The sequence below is a fragment of the Plectropomus leopardus genome, chromosome 9, assembly GCF_026936395.1.
Source record: "Plectropomus leopardus strain MGB_pleo_1.0 chromosome 9, ASM2693639v1, whole genome shotgun sequence".
NCBI classification, from domain to species: domain Eukaryota; kingdom Metazoa; phylum Chordata; class Actinopteri; order Perciformes; family Serranidae; genus Plectropomus; species Plectropomus leopardus.
The window spans coordinates 17,906,109-17,933,230 of NC_142184.1; the positions used below are offsets into that span (position 1 = coordinate 17,906,109).

At 39.2% G+C, this 27,122-nt stretch overlaps 3 protein-coding genes across 4 annotated transcripts; all 3 read right to left on the reverse strand.

The window, feature by feature from the left end:
• Nucleotides 1–88: 88 nt before the first annotated feature.
• Nucleotides 89–6,042, reverse strand: lrrc23 (leucine rich repeat containing 23). Its single transcript, XM_042492625.2, has 8 exons — nucleotides 4,774–6,042; nucleotides 3,418–3,527; nucleotides 3,169–3,289; nucleotides 2,931–3,072; nucleotides 2,616–2,746; nucleotides 1,399–1,535; nucleotides 1,069–1,273; nucleotides 89–965 (listed from the first exon to the last, which is right to left on the reverse strand). The coding sequence occupies exons 1-8, from the start codon at nucleotides 4,858–4,860 to the stop codon at nucleotides 924–926; spliced, it is 975 nt and encodes a 324-aa protein (XP_042348559.2). The 5' UTR covers nucleotides 4,861–6,042; the 3' UTR covers nucleotides 89–923.
• A 150-nt stretch (nucleotides 6,043–6,192) lies between these two features.
• On the reverse strand, nucleotides 6,193–19,381 carry rbm10 (RNA binding motif protein 10). 2 transcript variants are annotated; one of them, XM_042491749.2, is made up of 23 exons: nucleotides 19,228–19,381; nucleotides 18,377–18,457; nucleotides 17,016–17,553; nucleotides 16,343–16,513; nucleotides 16,083–16,152; nucleotides 14,562–14,635; nucleotides 13,552–13,638; nucleotides 13,352–13,412; nucleotides 13,083–13,241; nucleotides 11,759–11,919; nucleotides 11,429–11,526; nucleotides 11,052–11,139; nucleotides 10,725–10,929; nucleotides 10,515–10,624; nucleotides 10,336–10,417; nucleotides 9,804–9,895; nucleotides 9,489–9,683; nucleotides 8,859–9,053; nucleotides 8,598–8,654; nucleotides 8,238–8,432; nucleotides 7,975–8,022; nucleotides 7,800–7,855; nucleotides 6,193–6,942 (listed from the first exon to the last, which is right to left on the reverse strand). In XM_042491749.2, the coding sequence occupies exons 2-23, from the start codon at nucleotides 18,391–18,393 to the stop codon at nucleotides 6,852–6,854; spliced, it is 2,850 nt and encodes a 949-aa protein (XP_042347683.1). In that variant the 5' UTR covers nucleotides 18,394–18,457; nucleotides 19,228–19,381; the 3' UTR covers nucleotides 6,193–6,851. The 2 variants fall into 2 exon arrangements, with proteins under 2 accessions (XP_042347683.1, XP_042347682.1); XM_042491748.2 differs by having other exon boundaries at nucleotides 17,016–17,556.
• Nucleotides 19,382–20,933: 1,552 nt separating this feature from the next.
• Nucleotides 20,934–26,562, reverse strand: LOC121947390 (rho-related GTP-binding protein RhoA-C-like). The gene is made up of 5 exons (XM_042492423.2): nucleotides 26,473–26,562; nucleotides 24,617–24,772; nucleotides 23,423–23,543; nucleotides 23,193–23,323; nucleotides 20,934–22,857 (listed from the first exon to the last, which is right to left on the reverse strand). Exons 2-5 carry the CDS (start codon nucleotides 24,770–24,772, stop codon nucleotides 22,684–22,686), a joined length of 582 nt encoding a protein of 193 aa, XP_042348357.1. The 5' UTR covers nucleotides 26,473–26,562; the 3' UTR covers nucleotides 20,934–22,683.
• Between the last annotated feature and the right edge of the window lie 560 nt (nucleotides 26,563–27,122).

Genomic DNA, 27,122 nt, shown 5'->3' on the forward strand with positions numbered 1-27,122 from the left:
CCTCATCCAATCATTGGAGGAACAGTTGTGATGACATAGTTGCGCAGGAGATGCTCCTTTCACAAATATATCTTTTTTGTTAATTTAAATTGCAGTTATGATCACTAAGTTCTTATCATTTCATTTCTTTCGCAAGAAAAGCCCCAATATATAGACACAGACCCTAAAATAGTAAGGAGTATCTTTACAAATAACCACCATGCGGAGAGCGGTTGGTGGTTAAATGACTTTGTTGTGGAATTACATCGGATACAACAACAATATTGCACCCTTAATAAACATTGTGCAGGCTTTTCAATGAGGTAACTTCCTGGTTGTGGCAAGAGCATGAAGGTGAGGTGTGTAAATAGTATGCCCTAATTAGCAATAACTTCAATTATTGTAATTAATCTGATATAATTGTATTATCTGATAAAATGTGCACAGTCTGTACTTGAGAGGGGGTTATAACTGTGTACATATGGTGTTTTCCATATATGCTCGTTGCATGTTGCTGTCCCTTTAAAGCTGCAGCTGGAGGACTGCCAACAAGGAAATGGTGGCAGATTTTGCTCTCTCATCCTTACTCAGGGAAACACTGTACAGGCTGGCCAGCAAGCAGCACGAGGTTCAAATATTCCCTCATTTCTTATTCCTTAGTCACAGACACATTGCTATTTAACTTTGGCTGATTATCTGTATTTGTAAATTTAAATTAATGCATCAGAAATAAACACTTTTTTATTTTACTGTTCAGAAAATAGACTGCAATAGTGCAGGAGCATAACACAAGCATCCCAAATGCACACATTTACAGGTATGCAGTGCATCATACAAGATGCTCTGTCGAGATATACTTGTCATACAACACAATCACCGTAACTCATCTCTTCACACCAAGCCTGTTTTCAAGGAAGTCAAACACTTCCTCGTTTTGGCCATTATTACAAATCTTTCGGCTCAGATATTTCCTCTTCTTTAAGTTCCTGAAATGACATACATACCATTAGAACAAACCAGCAAAGGACTGTTTTTTTTTTTTGTTTGACCATGCCACAAAGAAAAAAAAATGGTACTTCTTAGTTTTACCTTGACTCTCCTCTGGGCCTCAGTCCTTTCCTCGAAGGAGACAGGATCTTTGTCAAGTCGCTCCAGTTGCGGCAGTAGAATCAGCACACTCATGCGGTAGTCTGTCGTTTCCACCAGAGGATTCTCCGAAATGACCAAAGCTCGCAGAGTTTTTGACACAAGTGCAAGGCTTTGCAGGGCATTCTCTTCAAAGATTACATTGCCTCTATGGAAGCGAGACAGAAACATATGGAATATTTAATCAGGGATACATAATTTTACTTGCCGTTTTAATGAATTGATATATGTGATCTGATCTGATCTGATCCCTGTTGTGATACAACTGTGTACCTGACATTAAGGTATTGGAGACACTTCATGTTGGGACTGAGGCCATCCAGAGTCTCGAGCTGGTTGTCTCGAAGGTGAAGAGTGTTGAGGCGTGTTAATCTCTCTAAACCCTCCAGACGCTTGATAATGTTTTGGGCCTGAATGGAGTGCAATAATAGTTACAGGCAGTCTCTTCACTGGGTTATTACTTGGGACCCTTTGAAACCTGAGAAAATTGGTTTGATTACTTTCAAAAACATGGGAAGAAAGCAATGACCAACTCAACAAAGATATGACCAAAAAATTGGCAGGAAATAAGTAAAAATGAACAAGAAAATTACCGGAATATAAGCAAAAAAGTTTTTAAAAAATTACAAACAAGAAAATGACCCCCATAAAAACCATAAAACTTTAAACAATAAAACTGAACATTTTCTGTAAAAATAATTTTAAATTTGTGGTAGGAATACATATAGTTTTCTGGACATTTTTCACTATGTTTTTAAAAAACAAAATTTCAGATCATTTTCTTGTCACCTTTTATTAATTCCTTGCAATTTGCAAGAACATTGCAAAGTTGCTCATTGCCTTTTTCCTCACGTTTTCTAAAGAAAGCAAATCAATTTGCTTAGGTTTCACGGGTGAAATGGCTTGTTAAAGGAATCTGAATGCAGCACAAGAAAAATGATCCAGGTTTCAAAGGGTTAAAGGTCCAGCATGCAGGATCTGGGGAGATATATTGATCTTATACCTTAAAATGAGTTGTTTATATCTATTATCTGCAGAGGGAGCTGGTTTTCATCTGTGAGGCCGCCATGTTGCACTGCCATTTTTCTACAGTAGCCCAGAATGGACAAACCAAACACTAGCTCTAGATAGGATCACATGCATTTCATGTCACTGTAGCCTCTCCACACAAGCAGCTTCGGTAAAACACTGATTTGTAACGTGACACTGCTTTATTTAGTGTTTTCACTGGTTTTAATCACCTGGTCCATTTGTTTTGGAGAGAACAAGACGTCTGTGGATAGTATGACTCCCCGTAAAAAAAACATGAACAATCAGCACTGAAGGAATCCTAAACCTGAGTTCATGCTCCGTGCATGGGTGAAGTTTCGACTGGTTGCTATCTGCAGTCCTCACCCCTAGATGCCACTAAATGCTACACACTGCTCCTTTGAGGCTAATAAGTCAACCTTATCGAGTGTGTTAGTGCTCTACCACAGTGCTTTTATTACCAGATACAATTGCCGCAGGTTGGGGAGGTTGATGCCATCAGTGGTATCCAACTGGTTTCCCCTCAGTTCAAGAGTAACCAGGTTAGCAAAACAGCCACTCTGAAGGCCGTTCACTCTCTGAATGCCGTTACCTGCCAGAGAGGTTGCAAAATGTCATGACGAGGCCTTTAAAAAAGTGAGCATCAGGCATCGCACACCAGATTTTTTTATATTAATCTTAAAGTAGTTTGTGATACCTAAGCCTGAATGGTAACATATAGGATAGTTAACCCCCATCTGGTCAAATAAAAGCGTACATTAAAGCAACAGACTGACCTGTAAGATTGAGGCTCTCCAGTGCAGACCCGACAAGGCCATCCAGGTCTGTTAGTCGGTTCACTGCCATACTCAGCCACTGCAGGTAGGTCAGCTGGGCGAACGGTTGCCCTTTGAAGGATGCCACAGCATTATTGTCAACCTACAGAAGAAGAGTTGCACTAGATTCACTATCAGGTATATGCTAACAGCCCCAGAGATGTTCTTTTTGAAATTAATAAAGAAGAAAGGCCCTTGCCTTCAGCCAGAGCAGGTGGGTCAGAGATGCCAGAGGAGAGAGATCAGTTAGGTGGTTGTTGGATACGTCCACAAAACGTAGGTGAATAAATCTGCTGATTGCAGTGATGTCATTTAGTCCTCTGGGGAGTACAGTAATGACAGAGGGATAATTAGTGTAAAATCAAAGAGCCACAATTAAAGGAGGATAAACAGAATTTAAAGTTACAGGGCAAAAGAAGCAGAATTTGCTCTGTTTTTGCTCTCTTACTTGTCTTGTAGCTCCACTCTGACAAATGCATGTCCAAGTCCGTGTCCTGTTCGGCACAGCAATGACAGCCCCTCACTTGTGGTTTCTGGGGTCAAGTTGCAAACCTGCACCTGTGCGAGGGATAACGTCAAAGGATGAAACTGGTCCAAAAAGTTGATAGTGCTAACTCACACGGATTAAATGAACTGCAGGACCTCATCAACATTTGAGTATGGGGCACAGCTCAGACACAAGCCTATCTACATAACAGATCTTCTAAACCACCAATGGATCTTTTAAAACATAAATTGAGCCTCCCATGGACAAATTCCTGTGAATTACTAACATAATGATGCAGTACATGCTTTACAATGAGGATGCAAATCCTTTAGTTAAATAAAGCTTATCTAATGCATTACTCATGACATTTAATGCACAAATGAATGCAGGCAGTGTCATGACAACCTGTTGCTTTCCACTAACAAATAATCACTATGATTTTATGTGATTAGTTCACACTTAATAGATCATCCATTACAGAAAGTTAATTCACAGTTACTTCATACTGTTGCTATACAACCAAAGTAGCTGGATTCTACATAAATAATCATTTAAGACCCAAACATTTGCACAGCCTCTCTGAAAGCAGAACAAAAGTGATTCTCATGAACTATTAAGCTATTTTTTTCTGTCAAACTGGTTTTCAGATGCAAATATTCACATGCTGCATAGTGACCCACAAGTATTTATTACTATTATTATTACGATTATTACATGTGTTTGTCATTATTCTTGAAAGAAGTGGAGTGTAATGTAGTCTAGCACGTGCCAGTTGACAAATTAGAGGATAATGGACTGGAATAGAAGTGAAAACAGATTCACATTTCTACGAGAATACGTACTGTGTGCAAAATGAATGGGTCTGGCATAAACTTGGATGTAACTGGAGTGCAGCTAATCTAACTGCATATTAATTTATGTATCCTTAATAGACAGATAGATTAATAGAGAACTAATCACATAAAGCCATAGTTACTTGATCATTTGTCAGTGGTGAGGAACAGAAATGCATTACACATACACCGAATCATGAGTCATGCATTAGTCAAGCATCACTTTAGTGTACGGTTTATACTATTATCAGAAATCAGTACCTTTAGATAAAGTGTGAAAGTTGTATGAACGCAACACAAAAAAAATGGATGTTGATCCAAGTTTCAAAGGGTTGAACCAGCATCCTGTGGCAGTACACTATTTTCGTTTTATAAAATCAATTAGTAAAACCGGGTAACAACTGTCTGCATAAATAAGACAATGAAAATCCACAGTGTGTGGAGAGGGTTGTTGTCTCCATTTCAATAGTTCTCACTTTGGTACCTTCTCGTCCTCTCCGGCTCCTTCTTCGTGTGTCTCTTCCTCTCCCTCTACATCAGATAACACTGCATCCTCATCCATCTCAGACATCCTGCTGATTGCTGCTTGCTTTTTACAAAACTCCAAAAGACGAACTGGTAGCGGTTAGTTCTCCTGCAGCACTGAGTTTATGAGAACTGACTGGGTTAGCTAAGCTAGCAGCTAACGTTAGCACTTTAGGTGTGTGTCTGGCAAAGAGCGAGTTTACCTGTCGAAATGAGATCAGTTTGGTTAATACAACGCCCTTTACAAAAATACCGAAATGTAACAACAACATAAACTTAAGAAATAATCTTGAAAAGTAGACGCTAATGTTAGTGTTCACACTTTGATAAAGCTAACAGCAGTTTAGCCCAAACTTAGACCCGCGTGTGCTGCTGTTGCCATGGGAACCCGGCAGCCTAGCATAGGTGTGTTACAGGCTCATTTGATGGGTGACAAACATTTCAGGGTCAAATGTGCTGTGCAACAGCTACAATTTCTGCAGGTCAAGATGTTGCATTAGAGACCTCATAACAAGAGTTACATTGTATTCCTCTTTTGTAACCACCGTTTCACAAACACGCAGCTTTGGAAATTTAAAGTTAAAATGTCGAAACATAAGGGACTGTTCTGTATTTATCAGATGAGGGGGTGTGATTTCTTTCTGTTGTAAATTTTATCTTAAACCTAAAAGCAGCTTCCTCTACTTGCCCCACTTGCACAGTATCTTTTGAATATGAGATTCAAATTCTATTCAAATATAATTTTCAGGAAGCTGGCATATGAAAAGAGAAACAGAACGTGGGGAGAAAATGACAAAACGTAAGTGATGGTCCATTACCACTATGTCACAGTACTTAGTAATCCATGGAAGATTACTGAACTTTGTTTGTTACACACAATATCATTCCAAGACTTTTCCAAAACTTTCAATGCTTTTCACTAATTACGTGGCTTTTCCAGGGCTGGAAAATATGATGATTTTTCAAGTTTTCCATGATGGTGGGAACCCGGTAAATAGGCCTTAATTATATGTTTTTAAATATTCCAACCAAAATGTAGGTATTGAAGCCAATACAACATACAAACAGCCAGAGAATAAGACTTATTACCAAAACAAACAGCAAAGATAATTTCAGTTTTATCAGTTTCTGACTACGATAAATGATTTTGGTAACTTTATGAGAAAAAATGCCTCTCAAACAGGACAGTATAGATGATGTTTAAGATTAATACAACATACACCCATTTAATGTTGTATATTCCTCCGCGACCCTAAAATTAAAAATACAAATCTCCCCCCAGTGGTTAGAAAATTGACATGCCTCCCATGTTTTGCACCACCACATAAATAACAAACAGTCTCTTACTGGCTTTCCAAGAGAAGACATAAATCACCAATAAGGATGAAAATGTGTTATTCAGAATTAATTTACACAAGCTTGATTAAACAGTCACATTAAAGGAGTACAGAAATAAAAAATAGCTTTCTCCAGAGATAATGATGTATTACATTGAGAATTCATACAAGATGACAAAATGAGACTCTTTATCCAAACACTAGTTTTAGTGTGATCCTGTCCAGTTCATGAGGCCACTTCTAAAACATTTTACACAGTTAATGCCCAGAGCAGTCATTCACTGAATGACAGGGCATTTAGCATTAAATTAAAAAATCTATGGTGCATAGACAGTTATATTAGAAAATCCCATTTGCTGCCATAAAGATCGATACTGATCCTTCATTTTCCAATAGCAAATGTTTTCCCAATCACATAAAGCTTGTTATCTCACACATACACGCTCCAAAGCAAGTGAGAACTAAACCCTGCATCATTCAGGAAGAAAGCAAAAAAAAAGTGCATTCTGTGCAATATCCTGACATCCACTGCTACAGGATCAGTTAATGAGTGTAATACCACTGTTGAGGTAATTGTAATGTTAAACCAAAACTCAGAGGTTTATCTACACATATCTATATGATGTTAACGGTGAAGTGTTGCGTGCTAGGCTTTGTCATTGTCCCCGTCAGCGTCAGGAAAAGTTTGAGGGGTGAGGGTTCACTCCACTTGCATATTGCGCAAAAGAAGCCCCTTTTTCACTCCTCCCTGAAGCATCCTGGCACCAAGACTAGTGCCTGTGATCCCGTCACTAAAGACAGACAGAAAATAAATCAAGCTTTACCACACAAACAAACCTTTAAAGTCACATCCACCATCATTGCATAGTTGTGTACTGTAAGGAGTAGGGGGGATGCATAACATGTGAATTGCAGTCAGTAGAAACAAATTACACATAAGATCAACATATACTGCTGTAGATAGAACAGCAAACCTAAACTGAAAAAGATCACGGCACACTCAAAACCAACTGTAATGGCCTTTGCACACCAAGGCTGCATTTTCTGTTTTTAATTAATCTGTCATCGAAATAAATATTGTAATGCACAGAAGCCTTGCACACTCAGTCTGATGCATTTTATTGCTCTATTCAATGTGAAAATTCAGAATACGAGTCAAAACAGAGAGAGACATTTGCTCCTTTGCCTCTCTTTACTGGTCGCTCTCTCCCTCTCTGTGTGTACCGTACCTCATCCTCTATTACGTCCTCGTTGTCACCATCATGCACCTGAATATTACCATCTGACCGATTGAAAGTACGCTGAGTTATGAAATGATACTGTGCACTTCTTTCTTCTCTCTTGTTGCAGATGTTGCCCACAAGTTGCGCCACTTTTTCTTCACTGCTACTTGGTAAGTGAAGTAAAGAGACTTTTGACAGGTGCAAAAAAAAAAAGGCAAAATCCGTGTTCCAAAGTCTTTACCACTGAACAAAACTTTTGGATTCAGTTTGTAAACGTGATTAACATGACGTGATGTTGAAGTACTTTCTAAACATGCAACAATATCAGACAAAAAAATATGGACTTGGTGTGCAAAAGCCTTAAACAGGAAACCACTATAAAACATAAACATGGGGAGTGTATTTGTTACTTCACTGCTGCTTACATGGGGCTAAACTTCCTCCTCTTAGGATCAGGAGGTTCAGGTCCGTCCACAAGTCTCTGAGAACAGAAAAAAAAGACAATGACATCAATACTAATTGCATTCAATCAGCAACAAACACAAATACTCTTTGCAATGTTGTCCAACTCTGACATACAGACCCTGAGGGTTGACCAACCTCTTTGCCTGCAGATTCCTGCTGGACTCTTCTCTGCTCCAAGTTTTGCTGTGTGCAGGAAGGTGAAAATGGAGAAATTTTGACATGATTACATGAGGAAAGTCTTTAGATGCATCTTTGTCATTTTACACACCCTTAAGACAGCAAAAAACAGCAAAAGTAAGAGACAGTTGAACAAAGTCTACTGAAAATGATTGTGAACAGGTAATACATGCAACGCTTGTAACAGTGTGATATTAGAATACTTCTGTTTGTGTAACCACCTTATGTAGCTCACTGAGCTGCTGGTGCCTGATGAGGGCCTCCTTGCTGGGAAACTGCCTCCTACACAGCAGACAGGCCAGTTTAACCCAGTCCGTCATCCTCCCTTCTTTTTCATCTTTATCGCCTCCTTCTTCCTCGCTGTCAGTTTCTCCACTGTAGGCTGGGACCAGACCCTGCTGCTGAGGAGGCGAATGCTACAGAAATAGGATGCAAGATCAAAGACTGAGAAACAGACAGATACAGAAATAATAAAAGCATGCTTAAAAATGTTTTGTAGCAATTACTAACAAAAGACACGTTGTCAGAGGAACTATGAGGAGAACAGACCAACACAGATAACAATGTGTCCAAGTCCTTACTTCTGTGCTTTGTCGGATCTGATCCAGAAAAATCTGAGGCCGTTCAGACAGTGCACCCTGCAGAACAGAAAAGCAAAATCAGAGGGATCATCGGGTCAGTCAGTAAGACCACATCCTATGCAGACACTGTCTTTTTACTTGCACTAGGGCAGGCTGACTGGTTGATGGCGTTCTTCGCAGTCACTATGATACCCTGATGCCCCAAAGGTACATAGGTGTTTACAGCAAAGCATATTTGGCTACATAAGGGTCACAATGTACCTTTTTCTCAAGAACAGCGTAGCCTGCGTCAGCACTGGCAGATTCTCGGCGGTCATCAAGGCGACTGTGGCCAGGTGCCCTGGTGTAACCAGGTGGAAGCGCTGTGGAACCGACAGCAGGGGAGGAAGAGACAGATCGCATGTTCTCCTTGTGTCTGTTGAGACTCTTAGCCCAGCGCTCCATATCTTTGGCAATCTATTAATATAAAGCCCAAGAGATGCAAGTTACCCAGTTAAACGAGCTGAGCGGAGGAAGATTTACAATTTGAAAAGGTGTTCAATAACAACACAGGAGCAACATAATGCAAAACAACTCAGAAACCCTTCAACAAATACTACCTTGGTAAAGTCTAAAATTTCCAGAACATGTCAAAGGTGTTAGAGAACTACAAAAAAATGTGGCCAAATAGAGTGGCATTTATCAGTTTGAACTGAACCGTCAGGTTTTTTTTCTTCTAAAAGATGTGTTGAATCATACAAACTGAAATTTAATTGCGGCGTATTGTGTCTGCTCTTTTACAGAGTTGTACAAATGTCTAATTAAAAAACAAAGATCAAGGCAACCAGTGGTAAATTTTATTTTTCCTGCACATCTGTCAGTACTAACACTTGTATTCTTTATGTAGAGTACCTGTTGAGCAGTTTTATTCTTGGGTTTGTCTTTTTTCTCTTTGCTGCCTGGGGTAGCAAACGGTGACTCTGGGGGGACTCCACCTACACTCGTGGGAGCACCATCGGCGTTAGACTGGCCAGCAGCAGCTGGAATGTAGGTGTGCTTCTCACCATCCCAGTACATGTACTGCAGAGTATGAGGGTTGTAGTAGTACTGCAAAGAGGAGGGACACACAAAACAAGACTAAAATGCTAAGAAGGAGGACACATTCACAGAAGTCTTTCAAAGGTGCTGAATCAACATTTAGACTGCAGAACTTTCACCGCTCTTTACCTGGGAGTTTGGGTCATAGTAGAGGCCTGTAAGTGGGTCATAATAGTAGCCAGAGCTTTCGTCATACTGGTATGTGGACACATCTGGCACAGCTACAGTCAAAGACACGGGACAGGGTTAGCATAACTGTTAATCGGTCGCATAATACATATACATGCCGATAAACGAGGAATTCACACCTAGCAGTTAACAACCCCAAGCACACAACATTGTTTAAGTTTTTTTTTTCTTCTAAAGTCTAGTTTTTATTTAATACCTCAACGAACTAAAATGTTTTTACACTAGTTTCAGTTTAGTTTAACGACAATGCATGGATTATTTCTTCTTTAAATTAAAGTCTGTGGAAACCAGTTCCTCTTGACTAACGTGTCTTTCACAAAGGTTCATCTATTTGCAGTTAGTAATGAATGTTAAGTCAGTGCTTTTTTTAAAACTAACTTAATTCCTGAAGCTGTTTGCAGACCCCCTTGGGGGTTTAGCACCACAAATAAATTCTCAACCTGTAGGCAACGCTAGACACACAAAGCCTTACGGTATTGCTGGAGCTCATGTTCAGTGCCTGGGGTCGCAGGTTGGCTGGGAGCAGCTGGTTGTGGTTTTCCCACAATTTCAACCTGTGGAGAGATGGACTTTTAAAAGTGAGAATGTAATGGCATGATATAATGCAAGAGTACAACAGGCACGGCAAAAAAGCAAACGGCAATATTGTACCTGTGTGACTGGTGTGGGGGTAGCTGTGGTGGTTAGAGCTGTCTGTGTATGAACAAGAGGCTGCTGCACAACTGCTGATCCAGATGTCACTGCCTCAGATGAAATAGCAGCTGCACACAAACAGGTGGCTTAACTTCACTCAGTTCAAATAGATAAAGCTATATCAATCATATGGAGAATATGCAGATATTTGGAATATGTGATACCAACCTGGGGCTGCTCCTCCTGTGTATGCCCCTATCAGGGCTGTTCCTGCACCAGGTAAAGCAGCAACCCTGGCATCTGCCTGGCCCTTCAAAGTTGTGCCATCTAGCCCAGAGTATTCGTTTCCTTCCTGACTGTATGTTACTGCTGCCCCCTGCTGATACACTGCTGTATCAATACTCGGGCCTCCGCCTGATCCATTCTGAGCCGTCTGAGAATGAAAAATACCATCAGAAACAAACAGTTTGAAATAAAAGATTTGTCACATGCTTATTTCTTTGCTATTACTGTTATTCTTTCTTTGCTATATTTGTTATGAGTCATTCTTATTACCTGCGTGACAGCCCACTGTGCGGCAGCTATAGCTGTGCTGGCCACTGTAGCAGCACTGACTCTGCTGCCATCCGTCATGAATACATCACTGGAACAGAAAAGAGACATAGGGTTTCAGTGGGTTTCTGGTTACAAACATTTAGAAACTTTTTTCGTGATGCAAAAATACAACACTATTTTTAGGCTACTAATTTGTTTTGGATGATCTTCTCCAAAGCTATTTCTAATCCATTTTATTCTTTGACCAATTTTAAGTTTTAATGTTACATGGTCATGCACAGTATTAAAAAACACAATGTTATTCTTTGTTCAATAGCAATAATGTTCAGTGCTCTTGTGGTTTCTTTGCAGGGAAGTTAGGGTGTGTGTTTGTTTACCGTTTGGAGCCTTTGGCAAACTCCACCACAATTGCCTTTCCGTCAATGGAGAGAGCTGGCTGGAGAGCCTGCAAGATCTGCAGCAGCTGAGAAGCCTCCTGTTGGTAGAACATAGAGAGACCGGTGAGTTAGTGTGAGTGTAAACTGACTACTAATGTATGAATGTTTTCGATCAAGCTTTTTTTAAACATCATAACTACACCAAAAGGACAAAAAGTTTTGTTTATGGATTGATCTACTCTGATTATAGTTTTAGTTGCAACTGAGTGAATGACAATTCATCTTTCAGGCACTTATTGCTGTGTGTGTCTGCCTCATCATGTTTCTCACCACTATAGTAGAGAGCTGCAGAAAGGCAAAGCCCCTGTTGAGGTGTGTGTGCTTGTCCTTGATTAGGCGAACGTTGGAAGGGGAGAGAGTGGCAAATGGAGCCAAAGCAGACAGGATGGTTTCCACTGAAGTATGCGGGCCAAGGTTTCTTAGTATCAGAGCTGGTGTGGGAGAGGATGAGAAAATATGATATTCTTTAACACGAGATTTAACAATTCAGGTACAAGATAATATTGAGTGTTGTAAAAGCAAGTATCCCATGATGCCCCCTTCTAGTTTGCAGGCCTCCAGCTTGGTAGAGAAAATGTTTTGAAACATGACGAAAGTATTTGCCACAGTGTATGACAATCAACTTTCAGCCATAAGGACTAGTAGATGAGAACTGTAATAACAATCTGACCATTAAATGTACCCAATGGATGTTTTATTGTTTTAATCAACATAAACCTCATAAGACTCCTCACTCTCTAATGCACCCTTTTCTTTGTAGACCAGTAACAAACGATTGTTTAAGGGAGTAGCTGATGTCTGGTATGGTAAACAGTGCTGAAAAACTAGGAGCGCTCTGTTTTGCAGCACTACAGAAAACAGCAAAATCTGCTAGAGTGTGTGCACATGAGTTTACATAGACAGTAGAGGACAGAAGCAGCACATCCATAAATGACACCAAAACATGGTAGAGACTCTTAATAAAGTTTTTTTACCACATGACTTTTTTCCGAGATGTACTCACCGAACGGAAAATTTTTTATTCTCTGCAGGATTTTCCTCTATATAACAATGTGTGACTCATAGAAAAAGTAATCCCTTTCAATCATCACTTAAGATCCACTAGAAGTGTGTAGCAGTGCATTTATCTGCAGCGACTCTGCCCTCTGCCAGTATTTTCCTATTATTCTGCTATGTTCAGGACGTGTGTAGGCAAAGAGCACAGGTGAGATCAGAACTTCATGAAAAGGTAGCGACCAGGTAGTAGCGCGAATATCCACAAGGAAGCTACAGAAATTGTGTGAAATTGTGAAATTGGAAAAAAAAAACAACAACAAATACGGCAAAACGCCAACTGGATAAAGCTTAGGGTTAGATTTCAGTTTTACTGGTGATACTGTTTACAAACAATAACTATGAATTCCTGCATGGTATACCTTTAATTTTAGATCCTGATTTGCCATGATCCATATTACAGATTATTTTCCAGACTTAACATAAATCAATTCATTAGTGCAATAAATAATGAATGAAAAATAGGAAAATTACATAAAGTAGGCCTTTTGAATATAAGAAGAGATTGCAGGGTTGTAAAACTCTCAAAAGATAAACTTACTGTCATTGGCAACATCTGCCTGCTGTGTGGCCTGTCCTGGGGTGACAGTAGGGCCCGAAGAGTGGTAGGGTGCTGGCAAGGGCAATAAGCCTTGGGCTCCCTCCTTTTGAAGACCAATGGGCAAATCCCTCTGCAACTGGGGCAATTTCAGCTCTGCCTCTGAGGAAAGATAACATGCCATTTATGTATTAATATATGTTGTTAGAAAGCTGGTGTTATTGTAAAAGGGAGAATATTTGAGATATTTACAGTAATTGGTTAAACATTACCTGATTTAGGCACACTGCATTTGAAGCACTTCTCTCTCCTTTTAAAGTTTTGCACACCACACTGGGGAAAAGTTACATGACCTAATGTTAAAATACTTTTCAAAGAACGAGCACGTACAGTGATTGATGAACACGCATTCACATATATACATTTAGATTTACATATAAACATGACAAACAATCCAACACAAACACACAACCTTGTTGCAGAGCCAGTCCTCATTGGCACGCGGTTTTGGATCGCTGTAGTGCATCGACACTCTTTGTCCCAGGATCAACAGCACTCCCTGAAAGAAAAAGAAAGAGAGGGACGGGGAACAAAGAATGATTATCAGCGATAATTAGGCCACACATGCCAGAGAAAGGCCTCATCTCACAAGAGATGAGAGAGAATGACAGGGACGAGAGAGAGAGAGGGGGACAGAGAAAGACAGAGAGTAGAACGGAGGCTGAAAGAAAGAGGACACCAGAGAATTGCAACCTTCAGCTTTAGAAAATTGGGACGGACTGAGATGGTGTATGTGTGGTGTGTGTGGGTGTCCATTTTTAAGGACACAATGTGTTTTGTTCGATTGTGTCATCCCTCCCCCCTTAAGGGGAAACCTTTTCACAGTTTTCCACACATCCCATCCCACTGTCACCACCTTCATCCCATAGACAATAGCTCCATCCTAAAGATGTAATAATGGTAGATGAGCCAGATATGAAAGGTTCGAAAACAAGAAAATGAAGTACTTTTTTTGTTTCTGATTCAACATACAATAGACCATGTGAGAAATTGTATTCACACTGTCACACTAACCCAGGGGTGGACTTAGGAAAGAGAGTGAGAACATGTCACTGAAGAAGGAGGAGACCTCTATAATAGAGGAGTCTGTATTGGACAAATGATGAGCAAATGTGACTGGGAGGGTCCAGTTATGAAAACTATGTAGTTAGGTCCCAGACAGACAGACGTCAGCATGATGTAACATGAATCTGCCTGTTTGTGGAATTCTGTATAAGCAGAAAAAAGATGAATTTCCCTCAGAGTATAAACTTCTACCTACCTCAGGGACAACATGTTTTCTTCACTTTGTGTGTCTACAGGATTGCATCGTGTGCACATGACAGGGTGTGATGTGACTGAACATTTGTCCTGATATTAACCCATATGTCCCATCGTATGAATGTATATATGTGTATGTGTGTCTGTGTAGGGGAGAGTGACCTGGTTGGTCTCCATCCAGCGGGTGGCCTCCTGTATGACATTAAACTCGACGAAGGCGAATCCTCGGCTCTGACCTGGACACCGCCCAGCGCCATGGTAACCGAACAACAACAACAACAACATAACAACAACGCAGTGAGGGGTTAGTGCTTCATGTCCAGAGGGGAGAGAGGGAGAGAGAGAGAGAGAGAGAGAGAAAGAGAGAGAGAGAGACCCTGTATAAGCACTAATAAAACAACGAATTGCTTCCTCTCTCCCTTGGAAATAACACACCTGACAGCCACTCGGAAAGTCGCTGTCAACGTCTCTACAAGAGTGGGAGGACGCAATGTCAAGTATCTCAACAGGGTCAGGGAAAGAGGGAGAGAGAGGGAGAATCCTACCCACTCATCAGTTTGAGTCTGAGCTCTTTGGCTTTGATTGATGAAGCACCCAGACACCAACAGACACCAACAGACACACACGCAAGCACACAGACACGAATATCTCTGCTAGTCTGACAGTCAGAGGGCAGTCTGAACTAAGTAGCACTGTGGTATAATGTTCCATATTGTGTCCATGCATTACTGTAACTGACTGACAAAACATTAGAAGACACATTTAGATTTATATAACTTTTTAACAACATGGAGTGCAATCACAACAGATCATCACTTTAACATTTATAACTCAGAGAGACGTATCCTTTAAAACAGAGAAACAGTCATGTGGGGGTGAGAAAGACAGAACAGTGCGGGGGACTGTAAGTGTGCCTGAGTCAGAGAGACACACCTTACAGACAACCAGTGCGTTAGCAAAAAGGGGAGGCCAGTGAGACAATGACCTTAATGGGAATCCTTTAGAAAAAGACAAGCTTTTCTGAGTGGTAAATGGATGACGCTCACGTAGCTGAGAGGCAGCTGCAACACTTATATCCCCACACTCACACACTCAAAAATAGCTACAATGACAAACGCCATCAAAAGCCTCCTGCTTCCACTGCTCAATTTTCAGTTGACACTGTTAGTTTGTGAGCTTTTCCATCTAATCAGGCACATCTCGCTTCAAGATGGATGAGGCAGAATCATGAAACTTTATGAGAGAGTCAAAAAGGAAAAATTAATGCCATGGAGTGAAGATCTATAACCTTTGATTGTGTGCATGCATTCTTTTCTAAAAGGCAAATACAGAAAGAAATATCCTTTGAAGCGTGCATGGATGTTTTGTTGCCCCGTGAGCACTAGCTAGAATTCAGACACCAGCAGACCAAAAAAAATCAAAGCAGGAATCGCAGCAAAAGCTTGTATATAAGTTTATAAATATGCATTCTTTGCAGCTATCTACCCAGCTGTCAGAGTATGAGGAAAGACGGTGATGGTAAGAGAGAAGGTAAGAGAGGACACTTATTAATAAGAGAGAGAAGACTGAGCAGATAAGGGAGAGTCACCTGAGAGCGCAATGACGTTAAAGAGCTTGCAATGGATGAGTGTGACACAAGGGAGAATTTTAAAAAAAGACTCGAGGCAATGGACAAGTTCTCACCTGAGGACTTGTTCCTCATGAGGCGAACCTCTCTTGGCTGGATCCCCTGTTCCTGAAGCTGTGCCCGGATCTATGAACACAGAGGTATAATTTCCTTTTTTAAGCAAACTGACAACAAGGCAAGGCAAGGAAGCTTTATTTGTATAGCACATTTCATACAAAAGGGCAATTCGCAGTGCTCTACAGAGCAATAAAATAAGAAATAAAAAAAGGCCTATGCATATTCAGACCAAACACAGAAACAAGGCCTGGAGACATACCTCATTAGTGGTGGCATTGGGTGGCAGCATACGAAGCATTATGATGTTGCTTGGCCTCTGGTTGTGGTCCAGGTCTGCACGGTAGTCCTGGTCTCGCTGATCCAGCTCCTCAAGGGACAGGTCTGGACCAGCACTCCCACCACTATGCTCCTCTGCCCCCACTGGAAAAGCCTGCAATGAGTAGTGACACACTAGCAGCGAGGGTTTCCACACATTTTTATGGATAAAATTTCAAGACTTTCCCAGAATTTTTTAAAGGATGTATTTCTTTTCTTGCCCCACTTGCTCTGCATTTTTCAAACATAAATTTAAACTCTAATCAAATGTAATTTCAGCCGGTGGGCATACATTAAAAAAGAGATTGAATGCGGGTCGAAAATAAGCAAACAAACATGGTCAAAATGTAAACAAAACACTGTCATATACTGATACATTTTAGAGCTACTTTTCCCATTATATTACATTACATCTTAGGTTATCCATGGAAGATTACTGTATCAATTACAATCACACAAAAAAATTGCTTTACTTTTCCAGAACCTTCAATGTTTTTTACTAACTCCATCACCTTTCCAGGTTTTTCATGACCGTGTGAACCCTGTTAGCAACTGATGTCGACAACATATTAAAATTTCAGCAGCTCTATAAAGAGGATAGAGCTGTTGTGTCTTACCCTCCTCTTCACTGCAGCACGAGAGAACCTGTCCTCCTCTCTCTGTTTGGCCGCGTTGTATTCCATCTGTTCTGAATGGGCACCACCACGACCCCAGTTGCCATCCCTACCCCCTGAATGAGGGGAACTGTTCTCAGGAAAGCCTCTTCCACCTTTCCCCCGACCTCTCTCCTGCGGGCCAGTCAATAACTGCTCAAACTCCCGCCTGGATCCCTCCTCCTCTCTATGGTGCATGGGATGGGCTAGGTCAGGCTGCGCCTGAGAACATGGGGGCCACAGGAGCCCTTTCCCTTCACGTGCAACGTCTCCTCGCCCTTCTCCTCTGTGATGAAACCCCAGGTGGTCTTGGACACGACCAGGTGAGAAGTCACGGACACCCAGTAACTGCTCTTCGCGACCATATGGTCTGTCCCCCTCCGCTCTCACATCATACTCTGCCTCCTCATCCTCTTGGCCATAGCCTCGGTAGTCCATGTCCCGAAAGTTGTGATCATTGTGCGTGTTGCCATAGCGACCCATGCGGTCACCTCGCCCCCCCCTGCTGACCGTGAAAGCCAAAGTGAGGGACATGTCAGTGCTTTGAAGGGATAGTTCAGATTTTTTGAAGTGGAGTTGTATGGGGTACTTATCCATAGTCAGTGTATTGCGTACAGTAGATGTTACTCAGTATGCAACCAGCTTGGAGAAAGCAATCTACTGTCTGACCTTAATGTCTGACAACAGAATAATACAATAATGAAGCCGTTATAGCACTCTCTTCAAAGCCAGACTCAAACTGCGATTTAACATTGCTGAACAAATGCAGGAGCTGCTGGTCTACAGTTGCCTTAAACAGATAGTTTGTTTGTGTTATTCTGTGGCTTTGGCATTTAAAAGAGTTAGTTCAGATTCACCAAAGTCAGACAATACCACCAACTGACTAACTGATCAAAGCAGTGGTAGACCAGCAGCTCCTGTGTTCAGGAAGCTAAAATTTCTGTTTTTGGCAATGGAGTATGCTAACTTTGACGAGAGACTAAATGGGAAAATGAAGCCTTTAACAGCTTCTTAGTTTAGATGGGCTATGTGCTGAGAGTTAAAGGGGTTAAAAATACTCTTACTATAGCATACACTGGAACTGATATTCTTTTTTTGGATGCTTAAAATACAGTTTGTTGTCGACCCCCAATCCACATTAGTACATTACTTAACATCTACTACTCCTGCCTGCTTCTCCAAACTGGGAGGCGTGTCGAGTGATGACTGACATCTACTGTCTGTAATACTCTGACTGTGGACAGGTAACCCATACAACTCCACTTCAAAAAAATCGGAACTATCCCCTTCAGGTAAAATCTGGTACAAAATTAAGTTGATCTCACCGCCTCTCATAGTCCATGTTGATCCACTGACTCTGCCCCTGGTCTCTGCCCTGTCTTTATTTGGTTACAGCATTGGATACCCTAGAAGTACATCAACAACATTCCTATTTTGAATAAGGAGCAATAATCAGCAGAATAACAGCAAACAGCAAAAAGAAGTAACTACTTTGCAAAAGAAAGAAAAAATCCCATGTAGAACCTAATGGGATGCAAAATAGCGATGTGCAACTTAGAGGCAGGTAACATCATGTTGGTTGTCACCAGGTTAGTTGCATTTTTTTATTTTAGGAATTAGGATTTATTTGCACAAAGCAAAAGAAATACAACAACAAAATTAGTTGTGCAAGTGAGATTAAGAAACCCCCATGGGTTTATGAGGAATATCTCATTACTAAGGATAAAAAACACAAATGTCGAGTAATCGGGAAAAGTAAACATACAAGCACATTAAGTCAATAAGCAAACATAGAGTAAGCAACGTAAATCAATAAAAAAAAACCTAACATACCTAAAATAATGAAGTGGAAGTGGGAGTTTAAATACTGCAGACTTCTCCAACTTTAATATCATTGCTTTGCAGCCACTTAACGAAACCCACATGTAAACAAACATGGGCATCGCCCTGCATCCCTATTAAAACGTGTGCGCAATGGACATGCCCAACTTTACCACCCAAAAAGGAGTATTCAACAATGACGTATGGCGGTCATCTCGGTTAGCGGGCGAGCTAACTATTTTAGCCTGAGGTTTGCTAGCTGGTCCATGCAGAGACGCTGCCCCCGAAATAACCGTCTGTCAGCGGCTGTAAACACAACAGCAGCAGTTGTATTAAAAACAGGACAAACGCTTACCAGTGCCACATGTGACCGACAATAGTTCTTTAAATGTCACGTCGACGCTCAGGTGAGAAGGGTGTTTTATTTTTCTGTGCACCAAGTGTAAAATGGCCACAGCAGAAAACATTTGAGAGGGGGCGGTTACCCGATACCCGACTCTGAAATGTGATTGGTGGTTGGAGAGCGAACACATTAATGTCGACGATGATTGGATGAGACACCCAGACCAACCCCAAACTATTAGCCCATATTATGAGGGCATGCATAGCAGTGTTTGATGCATTTAACCCTTTAACAGGCATGGTGAGCAGACAGCTGACATTTTATGAGGTTTAATTGTTACAATAAAAACTTGGCAAAACCCAATTTTATTCAGATGTTTTTATACGATGCATTGTAGTAGTTTGATTACACTGTAATTCTAGTCAATTCTATTTTTACTAAACTAAATTGACTGTTTTTCCCCCCAACATACATTTTAAACAGATTTTGTGACAAATCATTATTATTTATATTTATTTATTTTGTTTTGTATTTGTTTTGTATTTGTTTATCTTACTTTTAGTTTTTTATTATATTACACTGACAATTTTTGGTTGTTTTTACCATAAAGCTTATGCAGATCTTTTTTTATTATTATATTTATTTTAATTTGTATCTATTTAATTTTGTTTATTTTTTTATATGTTTACTGTATAAAGTCCCGATTTATTTTCAGATTTCTATTATATTAAATTGAATTTTGCACCTTTTACAATGCATTATACTGAGATAATTTTTTTTCTTAATAAAATAATGCATTTTGTTAACATATTCTAGGGTCTATAATGTTTGTTTTTTGTTGTTGTTTTTGCAAAGGTATTTCTTAGCATGAGTGTGGAATGGTTAAGGGTGCTGCTACAGCTTCTGAGAGGTTCAGTAATTTATGATTAAATCATCAATATTTCTAATAGTGGTACGTATATTCATAGTAGAAGTCAATGTTACAGAGAATAAATGCTCAAATAGACAAATTAGGAACTACATACAACTCTGCTGCCAGTAAGATTACTCATTTCACTTTATGGCAACTGGCAGAAAGTTTGCTTAGTTGGGCACAAATTTGGTCTTACATAATGTTAAGAGGTTTCCTGTAAAAATCTTGCATCAAAGATATCCAGAAAAAAGAAAGAAAAGAAAAAAACATTGGAGATTTAGGTTCATTATTGAGTATTCTTGCACCTCCTGTAAATTAGAATTAGAAACTGTCAGTGATGCTTTTATAACTGTATGTATACCAGAATATTTTAGGTGGATGTTCAACTTTATATAAGAAGGAAAACCGGACAAACAATTCAATTGCAAGACAAAAACATTTTCAGGTGTTGTGAAAACCATGAGGTGGAGAAAGACATTAATTATTTTGTACAATTGCTTTAACTACTGGGAAAATTTCACATACACAAGTAGAGATGGGGGTCTCCAAACTAGACTTTGAACTTTTCTTACAAGAACTCAGACAATATGACACCACATTAAGAGGCCTTAAAAAGGCAGTAAATATGATAAATACGTGATAAATTTTACATGTATATTTTTTTCTTTAATTTCTTCTGTTTACATGTACCCCTGGCATGTATATATGATTGTATATATGTATGTATGCTTGTTAATAAAAAAAAAACAAGATGTGTTTATGTAGATATCTTCATATCAGATGTAAAATCATAGAGTAAGATACCTTGAGGGCTTAGGTTTTTCTTTTATTTGAGAAAATGAAAAAGGAAATTAATACCAGAAATGTAGGGAAAATTGTTGCAATTACTGATGAATAAATCGAAAGAACACATAAATACCTTACAACAGAAAACCCTAATATCAGCTTTATTTAAAGCAAAAGAAAATCCAGAAACCTAATATGTCACAGTACAAATAAAAAAGAAAGAAAAAAAAAGCCCAAACCCCAAAAACATCCAGCCGTGCACCCCAAGCTTTACCTTCAGTTAACTAAAAAAAAAAATTAAAAAAAAAAAACTATGGTTACAATTTCTCATATAACTGACATAAGCTGATCATAACAGCAGGATTAAGTAAAATGATTAAAATATACTAAAAAATTAGAGACATCAACGATAAAAAGTTATTATACAATAATGACATTAAAGGAGGGATGGGAAGAGCTGAGTAAAAGGCAAAGTTGAAATACATAATAACATGTCCTTACAAAGCCTTGTAAGACATACAGTACATAATGGACATTATAGTAATAAGATAAGCCTATCGTCTATCTGAAAGAATATTCAACTTATCAACTATACCACTCATGATTTGACCCACTAATTAACACAATCAAATGAATCTCTGGTACACACACAAAAAAAGGTCCTAAAACTCAGAATATGTTTAACCTGATTGTGCCTCTATGTATAGTACAATGTCTTCCAGTAAAGTGAAAGTTTCTATGTCACTCTGAGTAGCTGTTAATTCCATTACCCATCTGAGCCAGAAAATGTGGCCATCAGGGGTAACTTTGGCATGGAAACAAGGGGTTAAGTCAGTGACGCAGAAGGCCTTCCCATGCATACAGTACATAGACACATATGTTAATACACACCCTCACAAATATACACACATTCACTGCATGCAGACCTGCACTGGAGAAAACAAACCACCATACAGTTGCGTGCGCACTCACACACACACACACACACACACACACACACACACACAAACAAACACACACACACTCTCTCTCTCTCTCTCTCTCTCTCTCTCTAAAGTACAGGTAAGTAATTCAGTATGGGAAAAATATCTCATACAATCTAGTTTAGGCATACCCCTGCATAGCGCCTGAGTCAGAAAATGGGCCTGAAGGAGCAAAGCCAATGACAGGGAGAAAGCATTCACAAATGTGATGTGTGGACACTACAAATGACAAAATAATACCCCATCTAAGTTATGAATCCCTACCCCACAACTTTCTCTTCTTCACCGCTGCTCTCAAGGCACTACATGTAGGCGTTACTGTGTAAAATCCACTTGGACATGGTCCTAATTCAAACCTTTTTTTTATTTATTTGTTTTATATTTCTGTCTTTTTTTCTGCCTTTCTCTCACATGACCCCATTGTCTTTGGCCTGGTGAGGACCTTTTCTCTCTTTATTCCCATCATGGCACATTTCAACCCTGTTTACATCTACTCAAGTTCAAATCACCTCCCACCATCTGCCCTGCAGACTTCTAGATCTGAAAAGGTTTGATAGATGCAAGCAAAATGAAATTTAACCTAATGAACAGACCAAGGACCAAAGAGTAGAAGCTTATCAAATCATTTAAGATCTGCTTTAGGTTGCTGAGGATAACTGGGTGATATGAAATTGAGCATCCGCAAAACTTATCTGGGCCCTGTGCAATTTTCTCCCCCATGTCAAATCTCAATGGAAGCTGCCCTCTGCGTCTGTGCTTAACGGCAGCTCCTTCGTGTCCTGGAGCCTATAACAGAAGGCAGGTGGACTTCTTGCCACGTTTCTTGGCCTGCAATGCTGCCCTAGTTGCCATCTCAAAGACTTCCCTCACGCCATCTTTGGTTTTGGCAGAGCACTCTTGGTAGCCATAGGCACTGATGTGGTTTGACATCTCTTTGCCATCCTCAAGTTTAACTGGCTCCTGGAGGCACATGACAGAGAAAGGGTTTACATTTTGACATTTATACCAACACAGTTTCTACAGCTTTAGGCAAATCAGATTTAAGACTGTTTTTTTAATGCCACCTGAAGTAATATTTAGGACCAATTTTACAATAACCAAAATTGAAGAAAAAAACTGACTTCAATTACTTATTGGGGATTATATTACCCAAATATGTCCTTCAATATGTTTTGGATCAGGTAAAAAAGTTAGATTATCTATTTTAAATGCTGATTAAAAAAAATAACTCTCTAGAGTGGAACCCCTGTAACAAATGCTCACATACCTGCACACTGAGAGCAAAAAGAACTCACCTGTTTCATTTTGGCAAGCTCTCGTCTGGTGTGCTCATCATTGCGTAGATCTTTTTTGTTGCCCACCAAGATGATGGGGACATTTGGACAGAAGTGTTTCACTTCAGGTGTCCACTTTTCTGGAATATTCTCTAAAGTGAGTAGAGGGGAAAAATGCAAACATATATATGTTAATTTCACAACCACAAAGTGTTTGATACATAGTGGTGTGACTGTCGCAAAGACAATACCTAAACTGTCGGGGCTGTCCACAGAGAAGCACATGAGAATAACATCAGTATCGGGATAGGAGAGAGGCCTCAGTCTGTCGTAGTCCTCCTGACCTGCTGTATCCCAAAGTGCTAGCTCTACCTAAGAACAGAAATAAAAATGACATGTAAGGAGAGTTGCATGAAAAATGGATACATAAAGAAGACTATTTGAGCATTCAATTTACAAGATTGAGAATCATGCTAAATGATTAAGCGGACCCCTATGACATTATTCTTTCATATCAAGTAGAGGGAAAAGAGACTGCCCATGCTGCTTCTAAAAACAAAACAAGGCGACTCTCACAATATCCATATCCAATCACTTGATAAATCTGTTTAGGTAAAGACGATAAGGTCTAGTCAGAGTTCAGTGCATTGTGCATTTTGCCAATGAGAAGTCAAACTGAAATGGTCATTTTCAAAAATCATTGCTAATTGCTTTTAGAGCAAAATGATTAGATGATAAACTGATTAGACAGATCCATAGATTAGACAGAAAATCAATCAGCAACTACTTTAGCAATCTACCAATTCTTGTTAAGAAAGAAAGACAAAGAAAGTAACTCAAATAAAAAGCAGCACATTTTTGCTGGTAAATATTTGCTGTTATTATTAGTCATCTGTGATAGCAAACTGAACATGTTTGGATTATTGACAAAAAATCTTTGTCAATAATCAATGAATCATTTAATTAAAAAAAAAAAAAAGAATTCAAGAAAAAAATCCTAATATCTCATGGTTTCAAATGTAAAAATCAGCAGCTTGTCAGTGTCCTAAATTAAAGTCAATTGATTTTTTTGGGGGGGGGGGGTTGTTAGTCTGAAAAGTATGATGCAACCTCAGGCAATAGGAAATTGTGATTGGTATTTTTTTTAAAAATCATTTTCTAACATCTCATTAGCCAAACAAAAATTCAAATACAAAAAATAAACAGATTAATTTTTGATGAAAACATTTGTTAGCTGCAGCCCTAATGGCTTTACACTTGAAAGTCACACAGCAAAATTACCACATAATGCCAGCAGTGGCAATATTCTAGCAACTTCAATTATGAGATAAAGATTAAAAATGAAATTAGAACTATTTTATTGCTCATTTTGCTCGACAAACAAACAGTCTCTGCGAAGACCCTTTGGCCTCCACAGACCCTAGTTTACAGTTTGTATGTCTCACCTGTTTCCCGTCCACTTCAATGTCTGCCACATAGTTCTCAAACACAGTGGGGACGTAGACCTCTGGGAACTGGTCCTTACTAAAGACGATGAGAAGACAGGTCTTCCCACATGCACCATCTCCAACTATCACCAACTTCTTCCTGATAGCAGCCATCTATGGAAAACAGTCCAAGACGTGGTCAGTGGTGTAATGTAGCAAAGTAATAATACTTTGTTACATTATTTATGTATTTTTTGGGAGTATCTGCACTCTACTTGAGTTTTTAATATTTCGTTTACGTTTACTCCAATACATTTCCCCTGAGCATTTTAGTTACTCACTACAAGATAGTGTAGGATGAGTTAACGGAAAAAAGGAAAAACTGGATTTTGTTCTTTAAGTTTATTAGGTTGTAAGAAAAAAGACCTAAGTTCTCCTCAAGTGTAAAGTATGCTCAATTTATAATTGTCACAATTTTGAGCACTTGCTTTTTTATTAACAGCATTTACTTGTACTTTTACTTTCAATACACAAGTACATTTAATATCACAAAATCCGTTTTTATACTTAAGTATCGTAAACATAGGGCTGGGCGATATGACCTCAAATCAATACCACAATTAATTGAACATGTTACCTTGATTACGAAAAATGAACGATTACTTTGTTTTTTGTTTGTTTGTGTGTTTTTTCCCCCCTAGTCCACTTGGCAGTCTATAGATCATTAAATGATCCAATGTTATGACCCAAGATAAATAAGGAAGACATTTACAGTTTCATTTGACCATGGTATGATGCGTCAATATTTATTAAACTATCCAGCATGATATAAGAATTAAAAGCTCCATCTTAAACAAACTTCAGGTAAATTTAAGTACGCTGTGTGCTATTAATCATTTTACTTTGGGAAAAAGTTTTCAGTAGGCCCTCCTATTACTTTTATTTCAATTGTAATGTTAACAGCTTTTTATTTATAGCAGCTTTCTTTTTTTAATTTCTTGTCATTTAGGTCATTGTGGTTATGCCCAGTGTTTTACCTTACTGCTCTGCGTGCCTTACAAATTACCCCTCTGGGACAAATAAAGTGTTTTTAAACTAAAATTGAATTCCTCTTCTTTAGCTGCCAATAGCCTGCCAACATTTCCAGTTAGAGAAAGGTTGAAAATAAGGCAATCTGCCTGTATTACATACTTCAAGACTTTTAGTCAAGTAATATTCTAAAAGGTGACTTTAACTTCTGCCAAAGTCATTTCCTGGTAAGATATCTATAACTTTACTCAAATATGGCTTTTATATCCACTGAACATGGTTTATACAAGGTTATCACAAGTTACTACTCTCCTCTACTAATACACACACTTTTTTATCAATAGTGTATTGATTCACGTACAGGACGAATAAGACTTTTACATTTTACGTTGTATTTTCAATAATAGTCTATATAAAAGAGTTGCAATAGTGCTTTCTACGCTTCATCAACAGTTCTCCCTGTTTGGTGCATAACGTTAGTGACGCTAATAGACCGGTCTCGTTATATATCGTTAAAAAGTTGCTGATGTAAAACATAAATCTAAACCAAATAGACCCGGCTGTTAAACAGGACGGCTGCCTCGAAGGTAAAGGTTGTAAACATGAAACATTTCCGTGCTGTGCTCCCATTCCTGCTGAAGGCTGAGCAGTGAACTCCGGGCCTGTCAAACCAGCTAACAGTAGCTAGCAGGAAAGCTAACGGTGTTTCCCCTGGTTTGGATAACTGTCATTCAAGTTTTTATCTCTGAAATCACAACTACGACATTCATCGCACAGCTGTGATACTACTGTGACAGAAACAAGAATCGGCATTAAGTTTAAAAGCTGTCGCTGAGTACGATTACCGCTTGATGTTTCTGTGTCCGCCTTTCTCCTCTTCCTGACCGACTGGAAAACTCCGCCCACCGTTAATACGCATGCGCACAAGTACGTCATTCGTGCGTTGGCTGCGGCACCTTTACTAGCATGTAAATAAAATGCGAAATAAGTTCACAACTGTAATATTTACAACATATTGACAAATTAGTGATATACTGCAGTGCAACACGAATAGTAATAATAATATTATTAATGCATTAGGATTTGAGGCTGGCAGAATCTGTGACATCTTTTAAATCATCTTTAAAACTCACTTTTACAGACTTGCTTTTATGTGGTCACCTTTATTCATTCATTCATTCATTCATTCATTCATTCATTTTCTATCACTCTTACTCCATTCATATCTGCTTTTATCTTCTTATCTTTGTTTTATCCCCAATGGTGTGCTGTGTGGTGTTGTCTCCTTATAATATTTCTTGTATTATTTTTTATCATCTTTCATTGCATTTATTCTTATGTTTCTCTTTCTAAAACTGTATTCATTTAGTACTTTAACTGCCTTTTGAGATCTGCCTGCTTTATCACTTGTATTCCTTTTATTTGCATTATTCTTGTTGACCTTTTGAATATGCATTTTGTTCTTGCCTTTTGGTTTGACTTTTATAAACCTTTC

Excerpts from the sequence above, each read along its gene's own strand:
- lrrc23 (XM_042492625.2), bottom strand. The coding sequence starts at position 4,860 with ATGTCTGAGATGGATGAGGATGCAGTGTTATCTGATGTAGAGGGAGAG. Across the intron at positions 2,747-2,930 it reads GGAGAGCCTCAATCTTACAG|GTAACGGCATTCAGAGAGTG; the intron begins GTCAGTCTGTTG and ends CCTCTCTGGCAG. Across the intron at positions 1,274-1,398 it reads CTCCAATACCTTAATGTCAG|AGGCAATGTAATCTTTGAAG; the intron begins GTACACAGTTGT and ends TCGCTTCCATAG.
- LOC121947390 (XM_042492423.2), bottom strand. The coding sequence starts at position 24,772 with ATGGCTGCTATCAGGAAGAAGTTGGTGATAGTTGGAGATGGTGCATGT. Across the intron at positions 23,544-24,616 it reads TTGAAGTGGACGGGAAACAG|GTAGAGCTAGCACTTTGGGA; the intron begins GTGAGACATACA and ends TTCTGTTCTTAG. Across the intron at positions 23,324-23,422 it reads GGACAGCCCCGACAGTTTAG|AGAATATTCCAGAAAAGTGG; the intron begins GTATTGTCTTTG and ends TACTCACTTTAG.
- rbm10 (XM_042491748.2), bottom strand. Across the intron at positions 13,639-14,561 it reads GCTGGATGGAGACCAACCAG|GGAGTGCTGTTGATCCTGGG; the intron begins GTCACTCTCCCC and ends TTTTTCTTTCAG. Across the intron at positions 10,930-11,051 it reads CACAGTGGGCTGTCACGCAG|ACGGCTCAGAATGGATCAGG; the intron begins GTAATAAGAATG and ends TTTCATTCTCAG.